This window comes from Rhamphochromis sp. 'chilingali' (genome assembly GCF_963969265.1).
Source record: "Rhamphochromis sp. 'chilingali' genome assembly, chromosome: 22".
NCBI lineage: Eukaryota > Metazoa > Chordata > Actinopteri > Cichliformes > Cichlidae > Rhamphochromis > Rhamphochromis sp. 'chilingali'.
The window spans coordinates 26,078,845-26,103,405 of record NC_137950.1 but is presented as its reverse complement, the minus strand read 5'-3'; the positions used below and the strand labels follow the sequence as shown (position 1 = coordinate 26,103,405).

The window sequence follows — 24,561 nt, the reverse complement described above, 5'->3', positions numbered from 1 at the left end:
TCAGTCAACAGCATTAAAAACAACAAAGTATTTTCTTTGTTATCCTTCACTAGCTACTCAGAGGAGCTCCAGATTCCCTTTTACGCTCGCTTCACATCCAGAAGGACCCAAAAGCATACAATTTCATCAAAGTTGGAGGCCAGCTTAAGGTAATCTAGGCAATTTATATACATTGCAATTCACATATGAACTTTGTTGTGGTTTTGTTTTTAAAAAATTAAACTATTAAGATGTGTTTATAGAACTGGCAAAGCATGAAAACCCCTAAAAGAATGTCAGCGTGACAGTAAGTTTGTTTGCACTGGGATAAATACAATCAAGCACACGATTTGCAGATGTGTCTGTCCTGACCACAGTTTATAGGCTTTTTTGAAACAAACCACGTAACTCCCATATTTGGAGCACAAGTGGAAAAAATAATTTCATTGATTAACAATTCAAAGTCACGGTGCATTAAATTCACTGTGGTCTCTTGAGATATGTTTTAATTCAGACTTCTGCTGTGTGTTGCCATCTTTGCCTGAGCTTAATGAGTAGGAACAAAACCACTTGACAGCAACAAATTGCCTGACGTCATGGAACAAAACACCACCACACAGCCGAGGTGGCGGTTTGTACACAGTTCGCCTCAGCGACTCCTGTTTTTATAGGAAAGCATCTCAGCTAAGAGCTGGTTTGTTATTTAATTAACACGTGATATCCTGACTCAATTGATTAGAAGAGAAAGGAGAAAGCACAAAGACTAAACAGAAAAACATTGTAAACTGTAACATTGTATACTAACATCTGTATTTGTTCCATTGAACCATTAAGGGGGATAAATGTTGAAAAGATGTTAGGCTTTGCTGATTGTTTCCTGTTTCCTTCCAGTTATTTGTTTTGATCCGCTTTCAGTGTCTCTCCTTCTTCTCTCCAGTCTTGCATCAACGATGGTGCTGATTTCAAAGCTGTAGCTGATGCCATGAAAGTGATCGGTTTCACAGGGGATGAGATTCAGACTGTTTACAAGATCCTGGCAACCATCCTGCATCTGGTAATGCCCAGTAATACGACAACTCTGCTTATTTCTTTTGCCAGCTGTGTCCCAGTGTATGTCTGTGAAGGTTCTCAGTCATCCAGGTCATGGAAACTTCTCTTAGAACTGAAGAAGCTTCTTGGATGAGAGGTGAAGCATCTTCAAGAAACTTAAAGAAGTCCACTCACTTTAATTTCCAAGCTCCTTAGATGTCCCAGAGTACAAACTCTTATTACTTTTATTATTACTTGGGATAAATCAGAAGAATTATTAAATGTCCAGCCCCAATACTAAAGCGACGCACCTAATATTGGCCTCTGGGGTTGGTAGGAGGTTGCCTGGGTCCTGCGGATCTTGCAGGTGCTCCATCAGATTGGGATCTGTGGAGTTTTGGAGGATGGGTCAAGACTTAGGACCTTTATGGTGTTCCTAAATAAAATCTCTAGTGTAGTGGGGTGCATTGTACTGCTGTGGGAGGCCAGTCCAGTCAGGGAGAGGTTCCTTAAGGCTAGATCAGTGTTCAAGTGGGTGGTATGTGAGTTAGACGTGAATACACGGAGCCAAGAATTCCCCTGAAGATTGATAAGGAACGAGACGATGAGTTATTCAGTGCACCTGACAGTGGTTTTGTTGATGTGGCTGATTTGTGTGGGGTGAATGAGAATTTTTATTTATTTTTGTTACTGTATATAGTGTTTGTCGCATAATCAGATCATATTTACACTTTTAAAATGTTGTTTATGCTTTGTTTTATGATTTTTATGTCTGTTTATTCAAAGCAAATTCCTGAAAATTATTTCAGTTTAGTGGTCGTTAAAAGACGAGCACCACAACGTTATTAAAGTTTAGTTGGGTTAAGCAGAATATGTTCCTCATTTAAGTTAAATTTCTCACGTAGCGTAGACGTTTTACTTTAGTATTTCATGCCATAAATACTAAGCCATTGTCTTTGTTCTATATTTTAGGGAAATTTGACATTTGGAGTGGACGGTGATGTGACCCTGATAGAGAACACAAAGCTGGTGTCTGTGATCAGGGAGCTGCTGTCCACCAAGGAGGAAAACGTGGAGAAGGCGTTGCTTTATCGCACGGTAGCCACGGGACGGGATGTCATTGAAAAACAGCACACAACACAAGAGGCCAACTACGGGCGGGACGCGCTAGCCAAGGTTATTGCTGTGAATACTCGATATGTTCACGGTGGCCTGTGGGCCAGCACCTGTAGGGCTGTGATATTTTGCTCAGTGCTTGGTGATATTTCTACTGCTGTTCACACTGATTCACACTTGCATGAGTCACAGTGTTATGACTCGAGACAGAGGCTGGAGACTGTGGAGGATGTAATGTTTGTGGGCAATTGCAGGACCAGCACTGTGGGTTGTGACTCATATATTTTGACATTTAACTTCTCTAACTGTTAATTGCACACTGGGTGATCTTGTGCCCATGAGCAAGGCACTTGCTCACCAGCAAGCTGCCAAGGAGTCCAAAACAAACAATTCACGCTGCGATTTTGTCGTCCACAGGCCATGTATGAGCGCTTGTTCTGCTGGATTGTGAGTCGCATCAATGACATCATTGAGGTGAGGAACTATGACGCCAAAATCCACGGGAAAAACACTGTCATCGGGGTTCTGGACATCTATGGATTTGAGATTTTCCAGAACAACAGGTCTGTATAAGAAAGAATAATTAAATAAAATGTTTTTAAAAAATGAGAATTTCCAATACATTTGTCTTTGTATCTTGTTGTAAAACACATTGCATTTAATGTTACTATTCTTTATGCTGCAGCTTTGAACAGTTCTGCATCAACTACTGTAATGAAAAGCTGCAGCAGCTCTTCATCCAGCTGGTGCTAAAGCAGGAACAGGATGAGTATCAGAGGGAAGGCATCCCCTGGAAACACGTAAGAAGAAAATACTCTAACTTTTCAGTGATCATTAACATGTTTTATCAAGTAGTTTTCATTTAAGATCCTTTCGTACATCATCATATGGTATTTAATTTGCCTGCTTGTATATTTTCGTTTCATCATGGTTACTTTTACTCCTTTGTTTCCTTTATTAGATTGATTACTTCAATAACCAGATCATTGTTGACCTGGTGGAACAGCAGCATAAGGGCATCTTTGCTGTGCTGGATGAAGCCTGTATGAATGTGGGCAAAGTCACTGATGAGGTTTTTCTGCAAGGACTCAATACGAAGCTGGCTAAGCATGCCCACTACACCAGCCGCAAGGTAGGGAAAATGAAGTGCGCGCTGTGCTGTCTCTATCTTCTTCTTTTTTTGAACTCAGCAGCTTCTCCTTTAAATGGGTCAGAAGTCTGATTGCTGTCTGGCTTTCAGTAACCCAAATAAGTTTTAGACTGTGATTTCAGCAACTTTCTGACATTTTATGGACAAATATTAAACAAAATAGCACATTAATCAATCTAAAAACACATGATGGCTGTAATTTTCATCTCAATCCAGAGCAATATGTACAGGGAATATTTCTGCAGCACAGTTTAATCAAATATTTTTTTCATAATTTCCTGCTATCCCTTAGATCCAAAACTACACACTTTTCAGCAAACTTTGATGTAAAAAATCAAGGCTGTTTGCTTCTAATGAGGCATTGTGTGGCTATAGTAACCTGAGAACAGCAGAGGGCAGATTACACTGTGCAGTAGCGATTAGTGCTTGGGGAAAGAGACTGAACATGATCCCGTTAGCTTTAATAATCAGCCAGGCTTACAGTGTAATTCACTCTAATGGTCTGTGCAGACCATTAGACTAAACATAAGCCAATTTAATTTGCAAACATCCTTTGCTTTCTCCGGGAGATCAGATGGCTTACAATGAGGTTAAGGTGACTTGCCGTCATAGATCTGGTTTGCGTGTATGTAGCTTTTTCTAGTGCTGTTTAACATGTAAAAGGTTGTCTGGAGCAGCTGATGATTAGTGTTCAAATCCAGGAGGTGTTTTTATTTTTAGGGCTGCAGTTTTCTGTGTGGACACAAGGGGGCATCAGCTGTGAGTGAAAGAGCTTCTTGGAGTCTGACTCAACACTTTGCACAAGTGATGTCACTGGCAGCCAATGAGAGTTTGTGGAGCTGGTGCTTTGCTGTGTTGGTATAAGTAGTGGAGAATGCGTATTTACAAATGCATGAGGGGAGCCATGCAGAGAAAAAGAGAGGAAGAAAAGGAGAGAGGAGGGAGAGGGTGATAGAGTGAAAATAAATGATGACAGGTGGTAGGTAAACATCTCTGTATATTTCTGGGCAGCATACTGTGGATCAAAATACTTAAAAGTAAGTCACTGTGTCAAAACTGTTGAAAGGCTGCATAGTCCCATGTGATGTGAAGAAAGAATAGTGAACGGTAGGCAGTGAACCCTGCAGTTGCTGTTATAGTTCAAAGTGAATGAAGTGCACTGTGACATAGAAACTGTGAATAAAGCCAGGATGAGTCAAGATCAGGTAAAGATTGTACTGTGGGGTGTATTCCTCTTACCCTCTTATCATCTTGGAGTCAGTATTCCCCTCGCCATCACTCTTCTGCTACACTCCGACCTCCTCCTGCTGCTGGTAGCAGACTTCTGACTTTGAAAGGCATGTGAAGTGGTGGGTTTGAATGTAAAGTGATCCAGCTGCTACTTCCTGGAACCAATATTGGCATGAATAAATATTATCCAGAGACTTTCCTCCTGCAGTGTCTGGACTACTGTACAATGTGGAGGCTGTTAATGTTGCCAGGCAGTATTGCCATAATGAGTGAATTGTAGGGGCCTTTAGTCGATCTCTGGGGCATTTTGGGGGGAATAAACGGTGCGTATTACCATTTAGATTAACATCTTTTCAAAAGTTAATTTGTCCAGACCCCACAAGAGATGAGCTTTCCAAGTAACATTGAATGCAGAGAAGATGATCTTTGAATGATCTGAAACAAAAAAAACAGCAGTTAAATTAAATGTTCTGCTTATTGCAAGAGCATGAAAGTGGATGAACTGAAGTGTAGCGAGTGTCTTCTCCTTTTTACCTCTTAGCTGTAAAAGGCTGATGGGGTGTTGTGGCAGAGAATCTCAGAGAAGTTCAAATCTCACTCACCTTGACCTCAAGATCAGAGGTCATGTTTTTTGGAAATCTTGTGAATGCAATAACTTGAAAACAAAACAATGTGGTATTTTCAAATTGATACCATAGCTATATGTACTGGGAGGCTGAGAGGTAACACCAGCAGCCGCCAGTATTTTTAACATATAAGTAAAAACACTGCTGTTATATGCACCCCTTCACAATATAATAGTAAGCAGCACCCTCAAGTGTATTTCTATAGCTTTTCAGCTGTCCTCAGTTAAAGTTTGATGTACCCTATAGAAAAACAGCAAAAGAACAACAATAATGACATGGAAACAAGTGTAAAAGTGCTTTTTGTTTATAACATATTTAAAGCTTCAAGTCTGTCTGATCCAGTCTGTTGTCATACTGTATATATTTTTAGTTTTTTTGCCTGGGGGCTCGCAGTGCTTTCCCCAGTACTGAATGAAACAGCAGCAAAGAGACAGACAGGACATCTCACTGCATTCAGTCTTATTTGCTTTTTGTGACAGCCAGGTAAAGTTTTTGACCCAAAAGAAGGAGAAAGCTACATGCATGATATGTGCAGAATGTAGCTTTTTTTTTTTTTTTAATCGGTTATTCCTCACTTTTTAGAATTGTTCACAAATTATGTACGTCTCGCAGACCTGTGGTCTTATTGAGTCTATGTTTTATGTCAATGTAGTACTGAAACTAAAATGGGAGACTTGGAAAAGGAAAACATGCACATCAAGAGAAAATGCCACTTTGCCATATGAAGGATGAAAAACGCAGATCATCATTCTGGTGTTGGCCTGATGTGTCCTGTTCTGAATGTCTGCAAAGGTTCTCAGTCATCCAGGTCATCGTAGTCTAAGGAGCTTGGACGCTCCAGATGCTTTTCTTTCCAAGCTCCTTAGACTCAAGTTCTGAATGTTTTTCTCTGTTATTTGTTTATTTATGCAGTGCAGACATCAGAGTAATGTTGCATGAACCTGATCTTTACACAAGAATTTTATAACTGTTACACTGAATGTTTGTCCTATTTGGCCGCTCTATGGATTATTTAAATAACGTAGACTGTGTTAGAGTCTAGGGTTGCCACCGTCATCATGCCTAGGCATCTTTATTTATATTGCACTGTTAGTGTTAAATTATTTTTTTTATAACTATACATATATTCTACAGGGAGTGCAGAATTATTAGGCAAGTTGTATTTTTGAGGAATAATTTTATTATTGAACAACAACCATGTTCTCAATGAACCCAAAAAACTCATTAATATCAAAGCTGAATGTTTTTAGAAGTAGTTTATAGTTTGTTTTTAGTTTCAGCTATTTTAGGGGGATATCTGTGTGTGCAGGTGACTATTACTGTGCATAATTATTAGGCAACTTAACAAAAAACAAATATATACCCATTTCAATTATTTATTTTTACCAGTGAAACCAATATAACATCTCCACATTCACAAATATACATTTCTGACATTCAAAAACAAATCAGCGACCAATATAGCCACCTTTCTTTGCAAGGACACTCAAAAGCCTGCCATCCATGGATTCTGTCAGTGTTTTGATCTGTTCACCATCAACATTGCGTGCAGCAGCAACCACAGCCTCCCAGACACTGTTCAGAGAGGTGTACTGTTTTCCCTCCTTGTAAATCTCACATTTGATGATGGACCACAGGTTCTCAATGGGGTTCAGATCAGGTGAACAAGGAGGCCATGTCATTAGTTTTTCTTCTTTTATACCCTTTCTTGCCAGCCACGCTGTGGAGTACTTGGACGCGTGTGATGGAGCATTGTCCTGCATGAAAATCGTGTTTTTCTTGAAGGATGCAGACTTCTTCCTGTACCACTGCTTGAAGAAGGTGTCTTCCAGAAACTGGCAGTAGGACTGGGAGTTGAGCTTGACTCCATCCTCAACCCGAAAAGGCCCCACAAGCTCATCTTTGATGATACCAGCCCAAACCAGTACTCCACCTCCACCTTGCTGGCGTCTGAGTCGGACTGGAGCTCTCTGCCCTTTACCAATCCAGCCACGGGCCCATCCATCTGGCCCATCAAGACTCACTCTCATTTCATCAGTCCATAAAACCTTAGAAAAACCAGTCTTGAGATATTTCTTGGCCCAGTCTTGATGTTTCAGCTTGTGTGTCTTGTTCAGTGGTGGTCGTCTTTCAGCCTTTCTTACCTTGGCCATGTCTCTGAGTATTGCACACCTTGTGCTTTTGGGCACTCCAGTGATGTTGCAGCTCTGAAATATGGCCAAACTGGTGGCAAGTGGCATCTTGGCAGCTGCACATTTGACTTTTCTCAGTTCATGGGCAGTTATTTGGCGCCTTGGTTTTTCCACACGCTTCTTGCGACCCTGTTGACTATTTTGAATGAAACGCTTGATTGTTCGATGATCACGCTTCAGAAGCTTTGCAATTTTGAGACTACTGCATCCCTCTGCAAGATATCTCACTATTTTTGACTTTTCTGAGCCTGTCAAGTCCTTCTTTTGACCCATTTTGCCAAAGGAAAGGACGTTGCCTAATAATTATGCACACCTGATATAGGGTGTTGATGTCATTAGACCACACTCCTTCTCATTACAGAGATGCACATCACCTAATATGCTTAATTGGTAGTAGGCTTTCGAGCCTATACAGCTTGGAGTAAGACAACATGCATGAAGAGGATGATGTGGACAAAATACTCATTTGCCTAATAATTCTGCACTCCCTGTATATATGGAAGTGTTTTTTGGTGTTTGAGGAATGTAAAATGGATTTATGGCTTTGTATAAATATGCTTTTTTGTTTTGTTTATTAGCCAAAGCTTTATCTTATGTTTAGAACGCACTCTACTTGCCTCAATAGATATGTTTTAGATAAAAACAAATAGAGATAGATGTTATTTACCATGCCAAATCATTTTAGAGTTCCTCTTTAAAATGATGACACTCAGTGAGCTTGAAGTGACGTTTTAATTGAAGTGGAGGCTTCATGTCTAGTTTGGTACTGACTGATGTTGGAGCTGGTGGGTGGCTGGATACACACACTTAAACCTAAAGTGTTAAATACCTGTATTATTGAAAAAACGCTGACAAATTTGCTCACAGTCTTTGGTCACGTGTTGTCTTGGCAGTTAAGGAGCTGTGATATGCAAACTGCTGTATATTTTACTCCACACATGGAGTGTCACATGACAAGCCCACAGTTGTTTTTCTGGAAACTCTTATAAAGTAAAAAGAACCAAAAAACTAACCCATGAGAATTTTGTTAGTATGTCTGTGTTATCCGTCAGGTATGGAATGGATTTGGAATTTCTTGGTCATAAAAAATGAAACATTTTAGAAGTTAAATAGTGTTGTCATTGCTGACACAGGGTCACTGAAAAAAACAGAGCCAGCAAGAGAGAAACTGTATATTACTGTGACCTCAAAACAGATGCCCTAACCTACATTCATATGCAAATTAGTTTTTGGGAAAGTTTTAAAATGTTCAAGGTTTTGAGTATTCAAGGAGAACACGAGCTCTGCAGCCTTGAAAGACTAACAGAAGCACTCTCACCTCATAGCTCAGAGCTCCTCAAGTTGGCAGGATGAAAGTGTGAAGATGTAGGGAGACCGAAAGAAGAGGAAAGGGAAAGTGAGGTGCAATGTGAGAGACTGGGAGTTGTTATGTGAGGGGAAGTGAGATGTGCACATTCCGCAAGAGAAATGAAAGGGGTGAAGCACAGTTTTATGAAAACAAGAGCTAGGTATTATTGTATTCTTTCCCTCTCCCATCAAAATAGATTCCATGAGCACATAGATGTTTCCAACAAAGTAATAACACTAGATAACCTACCCATCGATAAAAGACAAGGAAAATCAGACATCTGAGTAACAAAAGAACCAGATAATTATCGAAATGGCTTAAAGGTTGTGCAAAAGAGAGAGAACATTGCTTTCAACCAAGCTGCAGCTTCCAGAGTTGAAAAATGAAACCAGCACCAAGACTGCAGTTCCTTTAATGATATTCAATATAATCATCTGATATGTAATGTGACAGGCAGTACAGCCTGTTGCTAGCCTTAGCCAATCGTTTAGGGTGGAGCCCTAAATAATCTAAATATGGTAGCTCTAAATGAACCAAAGGTCCAGACGGTGATGGCCAGTGTGCTGCAGTCAAGGCTTCAAAGTCAGAATTCACAAATCAATGAACATCACCTCATTGGCTAAGTATGTCTGTGATCTTTATAGTTATTTGGTGGCTTGAGGAAAAACTCAAGAATAATATTTGCGAGTAGTTACCGGATGTGTAAAAATAAGCGATTGTGTTTGCCTCTATTCAAAATGAAGATGTCATCTGTTGCTTTATAAAGAAAAGCCAGGTCCAAGGTCAACTGAGCAACTCTGTTTTCCATGCGAAGGATATGAATGTATTTGTGTGTTATATAACTGCAACACCACAAGGGATTTGAACTTATTTAAACTGCACTCATCATGCAGTTAAAGTGTGGGCTTTCAGCTTTAATTCAAGGCCATGTTCAAAAGTAAGTAAACCTACATACAGTAATTTTGAGTTTAAGCTTATTTGTATGACTTTAAACGCTGAAGCTTTGCTATCAATGAACCCACAGACATCAGCAGATGCTGGATTTCATTTAACTGAGATATGTTGTCAGGCATTGCTTAGTGCTGCTTGTGTGTGGTTGTTTGGGCATTAAGTGTTGTCTTCAGTAGGTGAAAGGCATGCTCAACTGGGCTGAGGTCAGAAGAGTGAGCCATTTGAGAACCATTTAGTTGGCTTTAGCAGCTCTACGCTCTCTTTTCTGCTCTGTTTTTGATACGATTATGAAAGCTCACACCTATCAATTTAGCATTTCTCAGTATAGACAGTATAGATATTTATTTTGGGCCATGTCATCAATAAACACCAGTGATGCAGCTTCATTTCCAACTATACATACCTGCATTATGCATAAAGATGCTCAGAGATGGGCAGTAACGCGTTACTTGTAAATGCGTTACTGTAATCTGATTACTTTTTTAAAGTAACGAGTAAAGTAAGGGATTACTATCGCAAAAACGGTAATTCGATTACCGTTACTTTCCCGTAAGCACGCTGCGTTACTGCGTTACTAAAACCGTGATTTTTTTTTTTTGTTTTTTGTTTTTTGCGAGAGTGTCTCATGACAATGACGTAAGCGAGTGCGACGTTTGTGACAACAGCTGTGTGCAGATCAACAATGGATAATACAGTGGGGCAAAAAAGTATTTAGTCAGCCACCGATTGTGCAAGTTCCCCCACTTAAAATGATGACAGAGGTCAGTAATTTGCACCAGAGGTACACTTCAACTGTGAGAGACAGAATGTGAAAAAAAAATCCATGAATTCACATGGTAGGATTTGTAAAGAATTTATTCGTAAATCAGGGTGGAAAATAAGTATTTGGTCACCTCAAACAAGGAAAATCTCTGGCTCTCACAGACCTGTAACGTCTTCTGTAAGACGCTTTTCTGTCCCCCACTCGTTACCTGTATGAATGGCACCTGTTTGAACTCATCATCTGTATAAAAGACACCTGTCCACAGCCTCAAACAGTCAGACTCCAAACTCCGCTATGGCCAAGACCAAAGAGCTTTCGAAGGACACCAGGAAAAGTATTGTAGACCTGCACCAGACTGGCAAGAGTGAATCTACAATAGACAAGCAGCGTGGTGTGAAAAAATCAACTGTGGGAGCAATCATCAGAAAATGGAAGACATACAAGACCACTGATAATCTCCCTCGATCTGGGGCTCCACGCAAGATCTCATCCCGTGGGGTCAAAATGATCATGAGAACGGTGAGCAAAGATCCCAGAACCACACGGGGGGACCTGGTGAATGACCTGCAGAGAGCTGGGACCAAAGTAACAAAGGTCACCATCAGTAACACACTACAACGGCAGGGAATCAAATCCCGCAGTGCCAGACGTGTTCCGCTGCTGAAGCCAGTGCATGTCCAGGCCCGTCTGAAGTTTGCCAGAGAGCACATGGATGATACAGCAGAGGATTGGGAGAATGTCATGTGGTCAGATGAAACCAAAGTAGAACTTTTTGGTATAAACTCAACTCGTCGTGTTTGGAGGAAGAAGAATACTGAGTTGCATCCCAAGAACACCATACCTACAGTGAAGCATGGGGGTGGAAACATCATGCTATGGGGCTGTTTTTCTGCCAAGGGGACAGGACGACTGATCCGTGTTAAGGACAGAATGAATGGGGCCATGTATCGTGAGATTTTGAGCCAAAACCTCCTTCCATCAGTGAGAACTTTGAAGATGAAACGAGGCTGGGTCTTCCAACATGACAATGATCCAAAACACACCGCCCAGACAACAAAGGAGTGGCTCTGTAAGAAGCATTTGAAAGTCCTGGAGTGGCCTAGCCAGTCTCCAGACCTCAACCCCATAGAATATCTGTGGCGGGAGTTGAAAGTCCGTGTTGCTCGGCGACAGCCCCAAAACATCACTGCTCTCGAGAAGATCTGCATGGAGGAATGGGCCAAAATACCAGCTACTGTGTGTGCAAACCTGGTAAAGACCTATAGTAACCGTTTGACCTCTGTTATTGCCAACAAAGGTTATGTTACAAAGTATTGAGTTGTATTTTTGTTATTGACCAAATACTTATTTTCCACCCTGATTCATGAATAAATTCATTACAAATCCTACCATGTGGATTCATGGATTTTTTTTTCACATTCTGTCTCTCACAGTTGAAGTGTACCTCTGGTGCAAATTACTGACCTCTGTCATCATTTTAGGTGGGGGAACTTGCACAATCGGTGGCTGACTAAATACTTTTTTGCCCCACTGTATATCGAGTGCAGGAGAGAGTATGAGCGTGCAGCGTTTAAAGTGTGGAAGTACTGACCTTACTTTGAGTTTGATTCCATAAAAAGTGACAAAAACATTAGCGTCCGTTGTGCGTGGGAAGAAAACTTCTTTTTACAGCGGGAAAAAAAACCCTGTAAACAAGCACCGAGTGCGCTACGACGTAATGGGAAATTCACAGAGAAACTCGCGTATTCTTCCACTGACCGCTGCGGCACACCTGCACCAGGGCAAACCTCCGCCTACCCCACTCCTGCTTTACAGGTGAAAATAGAGCAACAGGACCGCTAGTCTTTGACTTTATTTATTTTCTGCTGTGTTTTACTTGCATCTATTTGAAAGACTGAGTGTAAACACAAAAAATATTTTATTTTATGTGCTGGAATGTGCAGAAAATAAGTTTAAATGTTAAACTAATTTCTTCAAGTCAGAGAATGGTGCATATAATTTAATTTTTGCTTGATGCATAAAGTTAAAAGATTAAAACTGATAAAACAATTTTTTTTAAAAAGAGACTTTTTCATTTGATTACATTTTGTATGATGGATTATGTAGAAAAAGTAGAATTGGGCTGAAAGATCTATCACTTTATCACCTATTCAGGTTGTAAATCATGTTTATAAAAAGTAACTAAGTAATTAATTACTTTTGAAAAAACGTAATTAGTAAAGTAACAGGATTACTTTTTTGGGGGAAGTAATCAGTAATTAGTTACTGATTACTTTTTTCAAGTAACTTGACCAACACTGAAGATGCTTTAGTTATTCAGGTTACTGTCAGACAAAATAACAGAAAGACTTGTAGGTATAACTCGGTGTAATTCATTAGAATTACTTCATAATGATCCTAAATAACAAAAGCACTATAGTGTAAAATTAAATAAAGCAGTTTGAACGTGAAGGAAGGTTCAGTGCTGTATAAAAATCCATTGCCTTTCACTGGTTATTTTACTAATAAACTGCTTGCTGAGTGTATACGAAATGTAAACCATTTCTGCTTCAGTGTGCAGTAGTCGCATGAGAGCCTCAAAAGCTGATGAGATGGAAATGAGACATGCAGAGCAAGAGATTGAGTCAGAGATCAATTCCAGGAAATGTTCACATAACACGATCTACCGTAATGTTCTCACTCTGGTTCCAGGACTGAATGATGCTACGCTGTCGTCTGGCTTCAGCTCACAAAATGTGACGCACAAATACGTACGCTCTGCAGTGTTCGTTCATTCGCTACATACTACATGTGGACATTAAATTTGGCACGCCGTTGTCAAAGTAAGAAGAGAGAGCATTCCTAAACCGTTCTTTCAGGTCTCCATATGTCATGTTGCGTTGGAGTCTGCTGATCTGAATTTCTTTTCATTTGCTTCCAGGCTTCTCAGCCTTGTTATGAATTAATCAGGCAGTTTTGATGCATGGGAGCTGTGGGCTTGTTTACAGAGAATTCTCACCTAAAGGGAAGCACTTGAATCTGATGCGAGTGATACATCAGTCAGATTTTTGCTTTTGGCGCCATAAAATCCAGCTGTCTCCAGTTTTTGTATCAGCCTGTGTGTGCTCGACTCAACACTTTAATCACACTGAAATCTAACTAGTTTCATAAATGTAATGACTCATCGCTAACAAACTGTGTAGTTTGACTGTGTCTACACGCCTCGTCGCCTTTTTACTTGATTTTTTGTCTTCTTGCACCACAAACACTGAAATGTAAAAGCCTTATTGTTTAAATATTTCTTTTCTATTTTAGTCTGCATGGTATGTTTGTAGGCTCACAGTTACACAACAATTTAAACACTTGCTGTAAAGTTGTAGACAGTGATTGGCCTTTTCAGTTTTTACTGCAAGTTATTGGGTATGACCCTGATTACAAAGCGGAAAACCACAAACAGTAGAGACCAGCTATTGAATTAGATGTCAAATCTGCAGTAGCTTATTGGGTTATGTCTCAGTGTTTACCACTGATTTGAATATTGTTTGTAAGGGCGTTGTATCTGGGCTTGCGTGTGTATAACCTTAACATTTTTGCTAACAATTGGGTGGATGGATTATCTTTATAAGTTTCTTCCCTCGTAACACAGATATTTTATTTGGCCGTAACATTTTAAATAAATGTGCTCAGGCAGCTGTTTTTGTAATTTAATGTGTGCTACTACCCAACCATTTACAAGCACACAGAGTTAGTTGTTCAACATAGAGCAGAATTTGATAGCTAAAGATCCAGAGATTCCCCTCAGGAGAAGATCTGAAAGGAGAGCAAATACCTCGTTTGCTCCGTATCTGCTGGATTTTTGTCTGATTTTGTTTGTAGCTCCCAAGTGGCCCCCAAAAAAATCTGGTATTGCAGGTGTAAAGATTTTCAACAGGAAACACTGTGATTAGGGCTGCTGAAAAGTGTTATTGTTATACTGGATTTATTAAATAGAATAACATCAGCTTCATTTTCTAATCTATAATTTGCTAAAGCAATCACATGTTTGGTAGCATTTTGCAGTAAAATATCAGTTTTTCTGTTTTTTTATTAGCTTTTAAATCTTTCGTTGTTTCAATTTATATATTTCAATTTTCTCCCATCTGCTTTCACTGTTTTCTTTTTTTACCTTTCACATAGATCACAGCATCGCAGCATGTGGCATGCTATGGCGCGGCATACTAATGGGATGTACATGAGTATATGCTTGTGTATGTGTGTCCTCTGCCTTCTGCTACATGTATGAGTGCACATGGTGTACTAAGTGGTAAAGCTGTTATGGGCCATGTGTTGGTGATGCTAATCACTGAGATGCTGGTCATTAGTCCCAGGGATGCACAAGGTCAGCTGTAGCAGTCAGGATGGACACAGGCAGCTAACTGATGCCTCTAAGAGGAGAATCGGTGGCGTAAAACGGTTCAGCACCAGGACAGTCTGATGGTTGTTTCAGGGTTTGTACTCTGTCTGTTGGTGTCTGGATTAGCATGTAGTTTGATATGCTGGGTTTTAATGTCCTGACAGCTGCCACTCAGTGCACTGGGCATGAAACGTAAAATCCATCTCCTCATCTGCCACCTGCATTGTTGACTGCAGTGCCTAGTGTGAGTTCTTGACAGGCTTGGAGATAGTCAGATGCTTCTCATTGGGAGGTCTGGCTTGTGCCATCATAGATGGCTCTCCAGTCCAGAGGCTAGAGAGCAGGAGGGCACAGGTGGCAAACAGGACTGCAGGAAAAGTGATTGCAGGAGGTGATGGAAGGCGAGAAGCTGGCAGAAAGTGGGGCATTTCACATTAAGTTGGAGGTCACTTTTATTGACAGTTTAACAATAAAATCTGTTCAAAAGGGTTTGGTTTGCCAGAATGAGATCCACTGAACTCGTCTGTACAGAAACATGGCCGATGTGTCTAATGTAACAGCCAATGTCAAAACCAGTAGCCATGTTTCTGACATTTAATATTGGCTGTTACATTAAACAATAGTTGGACCTTAACTGCTTTAGTTATTGGACTAATGACAAGATGATCAACATTAACTTTGTATTTTAGGGTAAATGTAATTTTTGTACTTCAATTGAATCATTTTTAAGTAAAATTTTAAACATTTAACCTCCTAGTACCTGGCGTCCACATATGTGGACATCACATTTTGGGTTATTTAGACCAAAATACTCAATTTTGCCCTACAAGGGCCTGATATTCACTTACAAGGACATTATACTGCTACTGTTCTATGGAAATTTTAAATGAATATCCTCATATGTGGCTCTTATTTTTCTTAGACACAAAAATAAGGTAAAAAAAATAAAAAATCTGGTAATTCTTTGTTTCTACATTCATCAGGTCCCAATCAGCTCAAATATCAAAGAGAAATTAAAGAAGGAGGAGGTTAAAGAAAATTCATACCACAGTGCAGACATGTAGTGTAGTTTTTAGAATTGATGGTACATGTCTTTTTTTTCTCAGATTGGACATTCGATCATTTTCATAGAAGCAACATATACATTGTTTTAGAAAACAGCAAAAAATTGTACCCCGGGGGTTTCAGACAGCATGGAACGTGCTGTTAAAAATGTTTTTAAAAAGCTACCTATCCTTCTGCTCCAATTCAGGGGGAGGCTGTAGCTCATCCCAGCTTTTACAGAACAAGTCACCAGTCTATGACAGAGCTACCACAGAGAGACAGACAACCAGTCACACTTAATTTCATAACTCTGGCTAATTTAGTGCCAGATTTATTGCGCCCACACGCTATTTTGTCCCTTTTAGTAAATCTGGCCCTTAGAATCACCAGTTACCCTTACCCCTGCATGCCATTGGACTGTGGGTGAAAACTGGAGTACTGAGACAGAACCTATTATCTTTGATTCATGAAAACATGCGTACACACAGAAAGGCCCCAGTCAGCCAGGGGTTTCACACCCAGGACCATACTGATGTGAATAAGGTCAGCTGTGTAACGTGAAACATCTACTTTTATCTTCCATTCTGCCTCCGTGCATACTGGCGGTTGGGTGCATACTTTGGAGGTTTTAATGAAGAACTATTCTCTAAGTGTCTGAACTCTACCAGAGGGATTATCCAAATCGTGTTTCTTGTTTGAGTGGACCTGAGGAGATCTAACAAGTAACTCCTATAGCAGGTCTGCTGAGTTGAAAACCAGTGTCTGTGGAAGCTGTAGCCTCACTCACATTTTCCATTTTTTCTTTTACATTTGTTGCCTCTCGCTTTGTTGATCTTTCCAATTACATATATGTTACCAAAGCCTGATGTCTGGCTCTTAGTGCTGCTTCAGTCCTTTATCTTCATGGTCAGGTATGTTCTGAACATACTGCAGAAGAATGAGTAACCTCTGCTTCAGTTTCTGCTGTCAGCTCTGTCCTGGTTGTTTTCATCTCGTCTTTTCTATTCAATTCAATTCAATTCTATTTTATTTATATAGCGCCAAATCACAACAAAAGTCGCCTCAAGGCGCTTTTCTCTGCTAATAAATGTTGAAACATGTGACAGCAATAAAAGGAAAAAGTGAAAATGACGTGTGGAAGCTTCTTATCACTGCTTTTTGTCGTTTTGACACCAGCTTATGTTACACTGTGTACCTGACGCGCTCGGCCCACAGTTCTTGTCTGTCTCTCGCCTTCTCACCTCAGCTCTCGCTCTGCTTCTTCTCTCTGTATTTAAATCCTCCCATCTCTTGTTGCCTCATCTCTTCTGCCTTCTATTCTTTTATCAAGATTATTTTAATGCTCGTTATTTTGAGGTTAAATGATATTATTTTTTGTTCTGTCTATCTTGTTTCCATTTTCATATTACCCGATCATTCTTTCTTCTTCCTCAGTTTCGTTTTATGTTTTTGGCTGTACCTGAAGTCCTTTTCTGTTTTTAATTAAATGCTTTGGCTGTCGGCAGTAATTTCTGCTAAACATGCATTTCATTTTTAAAGCAGAACAGGGTGAAACGAAGGCCAGAGTGGTCGTGCTTCTTTGTTTCTTTGTGAATATGAAAATTTATTTTAAACAATTTTTTTTTCTGGCATCGTACATTCAAATTTTAAACTGCAAATCAGATAAAGCAAGCATGGTGACCAGGAACACCTTAGGCTTTGGGAACTCTCTTGTGGTCTTTTCAAATGTTTTGTACTTTTTCTTTTTCTCTGTTCTGCATATTTACATTCATGAGGTGAAGCTGTTCGCCATAATCACTATGTCCTACCTCTTAAATTAGCATCACTAGCATTTTTTTTTAAAAATTTCACTGAAATAACTGAGTTGCTCTGCAGTTATTATTTTAGTTATTCTTACATTTTTGCCTTGTTCACATTTTAGCAGCTTCTGTCTTTATATTTCTAAGATTAAAGATGAACCTATGTCATGGTGAGTCATTCATCTGCCCACAATTTACAACAATCACTCCTCCTCTTGATCAAATATAATTGAAACTTGCAAACAATGATCATTTAATAGGCCTTCACCCAAACTGTACTCTAGGTCAACACCAAGGTTTATTCTTTAATTTTATCTTTGAATTTTAATGGATCATGAGCTGAATGTGCTACCGCATCACTGACACTCTCATTAAAAATTGTTAACTTTTAAAATATCTTTACTGATGGCTTATATAACCTGATGGGTCATAGACCTTATTTTTTAAAGTTGACGATAAAGAAAAATATTTAAACTTTCCTTAAAAACACGTAGTTCTTTAAAAAAAAATTGCTCTGAATTTAGTGGCATCCCGAATGAAATTCCATTGTGGATACAAATTTTAGTGACTGTTAAGTTATATATGGGCAGCGTGCATCGAATGTTACATGTGAAACAACCTGAGAACATAACATTCCATTGGCAGGTGAATAATTTGAATTATATATATTTTAAAAATCAAAAGAATTGGGATTTACAAAAAATATAGATGTTAATAATCACTGTATGTGTGACAGTGTTTCCTCAGACTGGTCCACCCGTTATGGAGGAAAAGGTACATACAGACAGATATATCCATATGTACACTATTATTATAGTAAGATATTTGTGCTTTTTAAATACAACCTTTCAAAAAAAATACAAGTTGTTAACATAGTGTAGAAAAAAAATATGAGTCAGTACTGCACAGTACTGGTTAGTACTGTAGATTGTATTAGTGCTAATCTCACTGAGAATAAATGCAGCGATTTAAGTTGACCTAATAATTGTGCATCTACCCTTGCTTGTGGCTATTTCGTCTGACATCAAAGTCTCTGTGTTGCCATTATTCTGACCATTGTTCTTTCTTTTAAGTGGCTTCTTTCTCCGTAGATGAGCACGCACGCACGCAGCACCACAACCAGCACTACAGCAGTCTCAAACTTAATGCTAGGCTGAAACCCAGACACGGAGGAGGTGCTAACAACAGCGCTGCCAAGATTTGTGTCTTGTCTACATGTGTGCATCCTGCTTTTGTTTGTGTGTGTGTGTGTGTGTGTGTGTGTGTGTGTGTGTGTGTGTGTGTGTGTGTGTGTGTGTGTGTGTGTGTGTGTGTGTGTGTGTGTGTGTGTGTGTGTGAGAGATGGAGTGTATCTGATTGGGATGGATGAAGGGAAGTATGGCTTCCCACAGATGCAGGCTGTCTGTCTGATATAGCATCTGTTTGTCTGTCTGTTCTGTGTTTCAGTGTGTGTTTAAGGCTAATAACCCCTAAAAAGTGTGTTTGATTTTTCCAAACAGTTTATCTCCTATACTTGAGAGAAACATGAAGAATTTGCTGTACTTACTGAATGAACTGAACTTACTTATTTATTGAATTTAGACCATATAATATAATTTATATAGTATAAATAATAACTAAAATGTATAGTAAAAATGTAAAATGTATAACTAGAAAATGCATTTTCTGAAAAAACTGGACATAGCATACAAAAAACGTACAGAAATTTAAAAGTAGAAGAACAATATTGTGGATGCTTAATCAGCATCCACACTAATAACCAAAAATAAAGATAAATGTTTTTTATGGGATTTTCAGATATTCCAGGATCATTGGGATTGATCTGATAGAGTAGGGTTTCAGCCCAGATACAAGAGCAGCAGTGAGGTCCAGCACTGACAGGTGATGAGGCCTGGCCTGGCTCACAGCCGGTGTTCCAGTTCATCTCAGAGGTGTTAGATGAGGTTGAGCTCTGCACAGTCAAATTTGTTCCATGCCAAGCTTTCAAAAAATTCCCCGCTTGTGCAAGTAGCAACAGGAAAGGGACGTTCAGAACAGCATCTAAAATATTTTGGGAAGTGTGAGGCTTTTCTTTGTTCCTGTGTGTTAATGAGACAATTGATTTGTTATGCAAGTCAGGATGTTCTTAGTGTAGCATAAATATTGAGGATGGCTTTCTCTGACACAAAAAAGGGGATGACAGTCCGTCTTTTGCAAATTTCTGTTTGTTTTGAAGAAAAGCAAAAACATGCACAAAGGATTGGGCTTAGTTTTGGTGCTATAGGTTTGGGATTGTCACTGATTAGGATTAAACCACTGCAGTAAATTTTGTTCAGATAAGTTCTGAACCTTGGAGCAGAGCCACGGTAATATTTTAGTTTTAAAGTCTGTAACTTTTGAAAGGTTTACCTCTAGGTTCACACTACAACTTTGACTTTTCTGGACCTCCTAAAATGAAGAGTTTCAGAAACACTGTTTACTCTGTTCACTCCGTTCTAGTTTGTAAAAGTCTGGAAACTGAGACCTGCGAAGCTCACACATATTTTGTGATTTCATTCTTCTTGTGTGTCTATAGTGATGGATCATGCTCCTTGTACCAGTATATTTCTTTGCAGTCTGTGGTTTTCACCCCCATGACCACCTTGCACTCAAGCTAGTTTCTGCCACACTTCTATCTTATTGTAAATCCAAGCAAAGACACTTTCACGCTTACTGTTTGCCATTGCAAACAACCAACCTTCTGGTTGCTAGTTATACCCCCCACACATGACCAGTGATATCAGGTGTTTACAGCCCTGGTGGTTTAAAGCTTACCTGAAATAGACAGGACATGTGTTCAGGGTAGCCTTAGAGTCTGTAGCTGTTTTCAGTCTTCCAGGCAACTAATTATGCAAGTAATTAGTAGATTAATTGCTTTAGAAAAATGTTTAACAAAATGAAGGAAAAGCAGAAAAAATGTCCTGCAGTCTAAACCCCAAAGAATTTAGTTTACAATTATATATTTAAAAAAAAAACCCCAAAACAAAACAGAATATTTTCACATATCTGAGGAGCCAGACCAAGCTTGTAGTATTTCTGCTGATGAATGAGTATGAAACAGCTGTTTATCATTATAAAAGACAAACTTTTTGTAGACCAAAGCCCTGTCCGTATACTTCTGGCAATACTCTATGACTCTCGGGCTTTTCTTTCTCGACCCATGTTTAGATATCCATCCCAGGGGCTTTCACGGATTATTTTTTTCTCTCCTTGTTAAAAATCTTGCTGCTTCCTGTACCCTCACCCTTCTCTTCCTAATCACTTGTGTCTCCTTGGGATTGCGACAGAATCTCGGGATGCCTCTCACTCATATACACACACACACACTCACACACTTACTTTACCCAGCGGCACAGCCCATAATGAACTCACTGCTGTGCAGTTGTGGATGAAATAAGAACCCTGATGTGCTCATCAGAGGCTGTTTCAGGGCTGCGGAAGACTTCTCTGCATCTCCATTCATGCTTCCTCCCTCTTTGCTCTGCTGTCACTGGCCTACATACATGTGTCAGTATATCTCACACACACACACACACACACACACACACACACACACACACACACACACACACACTCTATTTTTTTTACTTCTGTCTCTTCCAATCACACCACATATATCCCTCTTCTTTCTCCTTGTCTCATCTCTGCTGCCATGTCTATTGCCTGTGCCTTGAATGTTTTCAGCACCTTCTTTTGTTTCTTTCTGTCCTCCCCCCTCGTTGCCCTGTTCTATGAGACATTATCAGTGACGACAGTCTTGGTGTTTTCTGCCCCGTTGCATCTACTTTTGCAGTAACAGCTCTGCCCATCACTCTATACAGTTTAACTTTAATAGTTTGTCATGTAGAGAGCTGCATTAAAGGCACTGGAGAAGAAAATAAAATCAGAAGGTTTTTTATGGGGTCGCCTGTGGCTCAGGAAATAAGCTGGGTCATCTACTAATCTCCGGCTCCTTTGCTCTGCGTATCTAAGGATCCTTGGGTAACATACCTAAACCCAGGTTGCCCCTGATGCATCTGTCAACCTTACGCTTTTCATAGCAAGAAGGTCCTGGGTTTGAACCCACTGGCCTGCTGGGGCAGTTCTGTGTGGAGCTTGCATGTTCTCCCAGTGCCTGCATATGTTCTCTCTGGTGCGTGTTAGGTCAACTTGTGAATGTGAGCTTGAATGGCCGTTGCTGTGTTGTCCCTGCAATGATGATGATCAAGCAACAATCAAAACGTGGCCTTCAAGTTAAGAAAACTTTGACCTTATTTATTATTAACCCTGGCGTACACTCTGTTGATGGTGTGGGTTTTTTTTAACCTCCTAAGACCCGAACTCTTCCACGGCATTCATTTTTAATTTCTCTTTGATATTTAGGTTGATTGGGGCCTGATGAATGTAAAAAGAAAGAATTACCAGATTTTTTTTTTTTTTTTACCTTATTTTTGTTTTTAAGAAAAATAAGAGCCACATATGAGGATATTCATTTAAAATTTTGATAGAACAGTAGCAGTATAATGTCCTCGTAAGTGGATATCAGGCCCTTGTAGAGCAAAATTGAGTATTTTGGTCTAAATAACCCAAAATGTGATCTCCACATATGTGGACGCCAGGTCCTAAGAGGTTAATAGAGCTGTGAGGGGACTTAAATGTAAATCTGACCCATGTCTGCTTATTTTGGAGCTGAACACTTGTGATTTGAATTGGAAAGCTTAGGTAATGGGCTGTACAGTACTAACAAGCAGCACTGATGTAACACTACTTTATATTTTTAGATAAATGGTGAATGTCTCTTTCTTTGCCTTAAGGCTCTATGCTTTTAATACATTGTTCTGAGGAACACTTTACCGTGTCATTGCTCACTCGCTGCTCTCTCTTCTCGTCTGTCTCTGCAGCTCTCACCAACTGACAAGAGTTTGGAGTTTGACAGAGACTTTCGCATCAGGCACTATGCAGGAGATGTGGTGTAAGTATTGTAACGTTCACAAGAACCAGACGGTTGGGGTCTCAGTTTGTCCGTTTATTTGGCACATAAGCCAGCGGGTTGTTAACTCAGGGGGAAGCGCTCTCCAACTCCACCTCTCTTCAGCCTGGCACACACACAGAACAACCAGGTCCCACCCACCCCTTCCTGTACACCACAACCAAACATGAATCTTAAAGGAACAACAACAGTGTGCAGAGATCACCAACATGTCACTGTACAATAACACTTAACCATCGTTACACTGCCCCCCCAGCAATAAGTTCCTCGTCCCCGAGGGAACGACACAGTCTCTGAGGCGGGGTGGTAGCCTACGTTCCCTCCTTGACCTCCTGAGCCCCTGAGGTGGACGCGGAGCTTCGGGGCTTTGGGGTGGAGAGTCCGAGGGAGGGGAACGCAGCCCCGGTCGGGGGTCCCTCTGAGCAGGGTCACGGACGCTCTGTACACGTCCCTCTGGAAAGGAGGGGAGGGACTGCCCTCTGTAGGGGGCCATCCGGTCTCTGTGCAGCGCTACTATCCTCCCCCTAGGAGGCAACTGCACCCTGTAAACAACCTCCCCTACTCGCTCTAGGACGCTGCAAGGCCCCACCCAGCTGCTATCCAGTTTAGGACACCGTCCCTTCTTCCTCTTTGGGCTGTAGACCCACACCAGCTCCCCAGCATGGAAGTGCCTCCCCTTAGTGGTGATGTCGTAATTCCTCTTTTGGCGCAGGCCTGCCTTCGCCAGCTGCTCTCGGGCGTAGGAATGTGCAGAATCCAGCCGGTCCTGCAGCTTCCTTGCATAGTCCCGGCCCGGTGGTGCCTCTGGCACGTCCGGGGGCTTCCCAAAAGCCAACTCTGCAGGAGTTCTCAGCTCTCTCCCTAACATGAGCAGGGCAGGCGTACATTGGGTGGAGTCCTGTACTGCCGACCTGTAGGCCATGAGGGTAAGGGGAAGATGGTAATCCCAGTCCCGTTGGTGTTCTGAGGTAAGGATGGCTAGCTGCTGGGCCAGCGTCCTGTTAAACCTTTCCACCAGCCCATCGCTTTGGGGGTGAAGTGGGGTGGTGCGGGTTTTCTTAGTCCCAAGGCGTTCACACATGGCAGCAAATACCTTGGACTCAAAGTTACGCCCCTGGTCACTGTGGAGGGTCTCTGCTGTTCCAAAGCGGCTGAACATCCCCTCCACTAATACATCAGCGACCGTCTCAGCCTCCTGATCTGGGATGGCGTATGCTTCCGGCCACTTGGTAAAATAGTCCATGGCCACAAGAACATAGCGGTTTCCTCTGTCTGTGCGAGGAAATGGGCCCATGACGTCCACAGCTACTCGCTCCATTGGGGCTCCTGCTGGTTGCTGCTGAAGCTGAGCCCGGGACTGGTCCTGTGGCCCTTTGTGTGAGGAACATGCATCACAGCTGCGGCAAAAGTCCTCCACGTCCCTCCGCTGTTGACCCCAGTAATAGCCCTGGCGGAGGCGGCGGAGAGTCTTGGAGACCCCAAAGTGGCCGGAGCCAGTGCTCCCATGGCAGGCTTCCAGCACAGCTGACCTCAGCGACCTTGGCACCACAACCTGCCACCTCTCCTCCCCCGTGGCAGGATCCTTCCAGGCACGCTCCAACACCCCCTCCTTCAGCCTGAGAGCTGCAAACTTGGCCCATAGCCCCCTGGTACAGATGGAAAACCCAGTGACCTCATCCCAAAGGGGTTGCTCCCCCTTCTCCAGCCACTGCAGGACCGGCAGCAGGTCCGTGTCTTGTTCCTGCCGTGCCCTCCACTCCGCTGCATCCACCATCAGAAGAGCCCTGCAGGCGAGCTGTGCTGCTCCGTCTATTGTCGTGAGTTCCCGCTCTATTTCCTCTCGCTTCTCACAGTAACGGCAGCCAGCTGCAGCACATGGGCGACGAGAGAGGGCGTCTGCGTTAGAATGGTGCGTCCCTGCTCTGTGCTCCACAGTGAAATTGAAGGCTTGGAGCTCCTCCAGCCAGCGAGCCAC

General features: G+C 41.2%; 1 protein-coding gene across 1 annotated transcript in view; it reads left to right on the top strand.

Annotated features, from left to right (window-relative positions):
- myo1d (myosin 1D) overlaps positions 1-24,561 on the top strand; it is a 134,992-nt gene that overhangs the window by 26,838 nt on the left and 83,593 nt on the right. The window contains exons 6-12 of the mRNA XM_080873787.1: positions 54-149; positions 917-1,033; positions 1,981-2,184; positions 2,542-2,687; positions 2,810-2,924; positions 3,086-3,256; positions 22,498-22,568. Of these exons, the coding sequence (XP_080729913.1) occupies positions 54-149; positions 917-1,033; positions 1,981-2,184; positions 2,542-2,687; positions 2,810-2,924; positions 3,086-3,256; positions 22,498-22,568 (920 nt within the window). The remainder of the gene's footprint in view (positions 1-53; positions 150-916; positions 1,034-1,980; positions 2,185-2,541; positions 2,688-2,809; positions 2,925-3,085; positions 3,257-22,497; positions 22,569-24,561) is intronic.